Source organism: Galeopterus variegatus, unplaced genomic scaffold (assembly GCF_000696425.1).
Source record: "Galeopterus variegatus unplaced genomic scaffold, G_variegatus-3.0.2 Scaffold1925, whole genome shotgun sequence".
NCBI lineage: Eukaryota > Metazoa > Chordata > Mammalia > Dermoptera > Cynocephalidae > Galeopterus > Galeopterus variegatus.
Genome location: NW_007728036.1, coordinates 199,514 through 203,825, shown reverse-complemented (window position 1 = coordinate 203,825; position 4,312 = coordinate 199,514). Strand labels below are relative to the sequence as shown.

At 47.6% G+C, this 4,312-nt stretch overlaps 1 protein-coding gene across 1 annotated transcript; it reads left to right on the top strand.

Moving 5' to 3' along the window:
• Nucleotides 1–2,698: 2,698 nt before the first annotated feature.
• FGFBP3 (fibroblast growth factor binding protein 3) lies at nucleotides 2,699–3,818 on the top strand. The gene has a single exon (XM_008579614.1). The coding sequence runs from the start codon at nucleotides 3,087–3,089 to the stop codon at nucleotides 3,816–3,818; it is 732 nt and encodes a 243-aa protein (XP_008577836.1). The 5' UTR covers nucleotides 2,699–3,086.
• Nucleotides 3,819–4,312: the final 494 nt, after the last annotated feature.

Sequence of the window (4,312 nt, the reverse complement as noted above, 5' to 3'; positions counted from 1 at the left end):
CTAGAGGCCTAGGGAAACACAATGGTCTTGGAGAACAGGCCCAAGGTACCCTCCATGGGCTCACTACTGAGGGCCACTTCAGGCAGCTGCTACCAGCACCAGCACCCCAGCTCTTTTCGCTGGAGAACAGGCCCAAGGTACCCTCCATGGGCTCACTACTGAGGGCCACTTCAGGCAGCTGCTACCAGCACCAGCACCCCAGCTCCTTTCGCTACTCCAGCTTCAGCTGAATTGGCCCCAGGTGTGGCTGGACCCACAGCTTTGGAAAATACAAGCCAGAAGCCTTGGCAGCATCCACGTGGTGTTAAGTCTGCAGGCTCACAGAATGCCAGAGCTGTTGAGGCTTGGGAGCCTCCACCCTGATTTCAAAGAATGTATGGAAAAGCCTGGGAACCCAGGAAGAGATCTGTCATAGGGGCGGAGTCACCGCAGACAGCCTTCACTAGAGCAATGCTGAGTGGAAATGTGGGGCCAGAGTTGCAGCAAAAAACCCCCATCAACGCCATGTCTAGTAGAACCATGAGAATGGGACCACCATGGACACCCCAGACCTGTAGAGCTACCAGCATGCAACGCCAATCACAAAAGGACAAATACTGCATGATCACACTTACATGAGGTACCTAGAGTAGTTAAATTCAGAGACAGAAAGTAAAATGATGGTCATCAGGGATGGGGAAGAGATGAATGGGGAGTTATTGTTTAATGGGTACAGAGTTTCAGTTTTGGGAGATAAAAGTTCTGGAGATGAATAGTGATGATGGTTGCACAACAGTATAAATATACTTAATGCCACTGAACTGTACACCTAAAAATGGTAAGTTTTATGTTATGCATACTTTTCCATGATTTTAAAAAAGTAACTTCCCATTTCTTACATGGCATAGCACATCTGTGTGCCCTTACTTTTTACTCTGGGAACAATTTTTTTTTGACAGCAAAGAATAGTTTCTGGAATATCTCTGGAATAAGTATGACTGTTCAGATAATAAACTTCTTCATTTAATTAGTGCATAATGCCACAGGATGTCACTCTTTAGCTGAAAAACTGTTCCCATTCGGTTCAGTAGTAATGCCCAAGCAAAGACTACTTATCAGAGATTCACACATTCAAATACAGTTTTCTGGGAAAGAGGGTTTCCATCTGTGAAGTGTATACTTATCTATTCCTATTCATGAAATTTATTGTAATATTTCTTAACTTTATAGGTACAAATTGGTTTTCCTTGGTGTGATTAATTGGTGTGAATAACACATAACTCGTTTTGAACGTAGTAGTAAAATACAAAGCCAAAATGTAAAGATCACTGATCATTGAAAGTTAGATGGCTTGTGGTTTTATCACAAATGATGTGTGACCTTGGGAAAGTCATTTAATTTCTTTGACTTTACCAGTTCATCAGAATGGTAAAAACTTCCTACCTTAGGTCAATATACATTACTCTATATTTAATATATACTACTATATATTTAAATAAACTGTTCTAATTCTAAAGTGTTTTGGTTTTTATAGCAGTAAGCAAATTATAAGTGTTCTAATACAATACCAATAGGAGTTCAATAATAGAGAATACTATCTGCAAGAAGACAGGAAATATAATGAGACTTCTTGACATTTTAGGGGGGATTTTAGGAAAATATTTACTCATGTAAAACAATTATCATCAGAGTTATAAACTCTTGAAATGAAAAAAAATCACATTTATTACTGAGAACATTTTTAAAAAGATGATGGAATATCCTAAAGTTTAAAACATAGCTTTGCTTAAATATAAAATTTTGTAGATTCAAGAACACATTGATTCTTGAACATTATACCATTTGTCAGCACCACGCTCTCCCAAGTGAGCCAACTGGCCACCCCTATACAGGGATCCGAACCCCTGGCCTTGGTGTTATCAGCACTACACTCTCCCAAGTGAGCCACGGGCTGGCCCTTACCATTTGAATTGGTAACAATGCCTTTCAAGTATAATGCAAATAATTTTTTAAACTTCTAATTTTTGAAAAACATTTATAACTGATTTATAATACTTAAAAATAATGAAAAGCGCAAATGCTCACCTTTGGGTGAACTGCTAGCAGGACACCACAGTATGTTAATAAACAATAATATTACATTTTTTTTAGTAGTAACAATTATTAAGAATAAGTTATTAGGACAAGAAAGACTACTGGAAATGGGTGAAAATATAAGACTCAGAATGATATAAAAAATAGAAGGAATGTAAGTAGTGTAATTGTGTAAGTAGTGCCTGGTTTAGAATAGTTGTTTTGTTTCATTTTATTTAGCTCTTAAGACTTACATCTTTCTGTGTAACTTTTATTTTTCAGATGATTGAGTATATAAAAGGAAAGAAAAGAAAGTTTTGTTTAAATTTGCATGATTATTTTAAACATTGGAAGCAAAACACAAGATTTCATGTCACAGGGCCGCTTCTATTATACATCTTGGGGGTGTGTGTGTGGCGTGGTGATGGGAAATCTCCCAGGGTGAGAGAAGTCTGGGAGGGGCATAGTGGGGGAGGCCCCTTCTGTCCCATTGATAACGTGTTCATCCACAGGGAGCTAGCTAAAACAGACTAAACCGTCTTGCAGTCACTCCCTCTACCCTAATAAGGCCTTCAGGCACCTCTTCCAGAACTCGGTAAGTTCGAAGAGCAATAAAAATGCGTTTCCGAAGAATAATTTTAAATGATTTTGTAGATGGTTTATTGTAGGGTGGGGAAGGGAAGCGGGGAAAGAGTGAAGGGGGTGTAGAGGTGGTAATTACCAGGCATCGCGTATCTATTTTGTATTTGCATGGAGAAGAAAATCTCAATGCACAAGTGGTTTCAAGACGATTATTCAGACAGCAAGCGGTTTCCCCCAGGAAAGTTCTTCAGAGGGCCCTGCGAAATCAGCTTGCGGCAAGTCCGGGGACGGGGAGTTCGTAGGTGTATGTGCCTGGGCGATGAGCTGCACCCAGCTCAGCTAGTAGCCGTCTCTGTCTCTGTCCGCAGCTCCAGGGGATACTCCTCGCCTGGCCCTGCCTCCACTGAAGCGCCCAGGGGTCCCAGAAGTGCGGAGTGTGGACACCACTGGCCATGAGTCCTCCGAGGCCAACAGCGTCGCTCTTGCTGCTATGGCTACTGGGTGGCTGCCTCTTCGCGGCCGCCCGGAGGGTCAAGGGGGCGGCTGGCAGCGCGGCGGAGCCGGCTCCCGGCCCCCCTGGCGGCTCCTCGGGTCGCTTCGTCAGCCCCGAGCAGCATGCGTGCAGCTGGCAGCTCCTGCTGCCCGTCCCGGGGGCCGCAGCTGACAGCGAGCTGGCGCTGCGCTGCCGGGGCCCGGACGGGGCGCGCCATCAGTGCGCCTACCGCGGGGAGCCGGAACGCTGCTCCGCCTACGCCGCTCGCCGCTCGCGCTACTGGAAACAGGTGCTGGGCCGGCTGCGCAAGAAGCGGCGGCCCTGCCACGACCCCGCGCCCCTCCAGGCCCGCCGGTGTGCCGGCCAGAAGGGCCACGGCGCCGAGCTGCGCCTAGTGCACCGCGCGTCCCCGCCGTCCGGCCCCACCGTCGCTGGCTTCCCCGGGGAGCCCGCGTCTGGCCCAGCCGCCCGGGCCCCGCCTCCCGCGAGTGCGCTGCCTAGAGAAGAGCCCTCCGAGAGGAAGACCAAAGGGGATAAGCGCAAGGCGGCCACGGACCCCGACGAGGAGCGGCCCATGGGGACCGGGCCCGACCCCGACGGGCTGGACGAGAACGCCGAGCTCACGGAGACCTACTGCGCGGAGGAGTGGCACTCCCTCTGCAATTTCTTTGTCAATTTCTGGAACGGCTGAGGCTGCTGTCCAGGGGAGGGAAGAGGGAAAGATGGGGGGAGGGGCTCAACCCAGCGGGGGAGGGGTAGCCGAGGGCGTCTTAGACCGAGGGACACCGGGATAGGGAGACGGGAGGAGCCCATGTTGTAGAATGGGGCGGGGTGGGATGGAGGCTTGAGATGAGAGTGTAAGTGGTGTGGGACAGCAGAGAAGTTAGCATTTCTGAAGAGTTTCAACCCTGATCAAGAGCAGAAGTAGTGGAAACAAGTAGGTGTACCTTACATGTGCGAAAACTGTAGACTGCGGGGAGAGAGGGGTACAGAGAGAGGCTGAGAATAAGGGGGAACTAGACTAAAGTCATGTGAATCTCCTGTGGGAAGAAGGATACAATGTTTAACATATTTATGTTAAAATGTAATCATGAACCATCGAGAACCTGAGCCGGGTTGAATTGTTTAATGCCTTCTCGACTAATCAGCTGACAAGATTACAGGCTTCCCCCCCCCCCCCCCCCC

Bases quoted from the DNA above. Each gene is read 5' to 3' on its own strand.
- FGFBP3 (XM_008579614.1), top strand. From the start codon at position 3,087: ATGAGTCCTCCGAGGCCAACAGCGTCGCTCTTGCTGCTATGGCTACTG.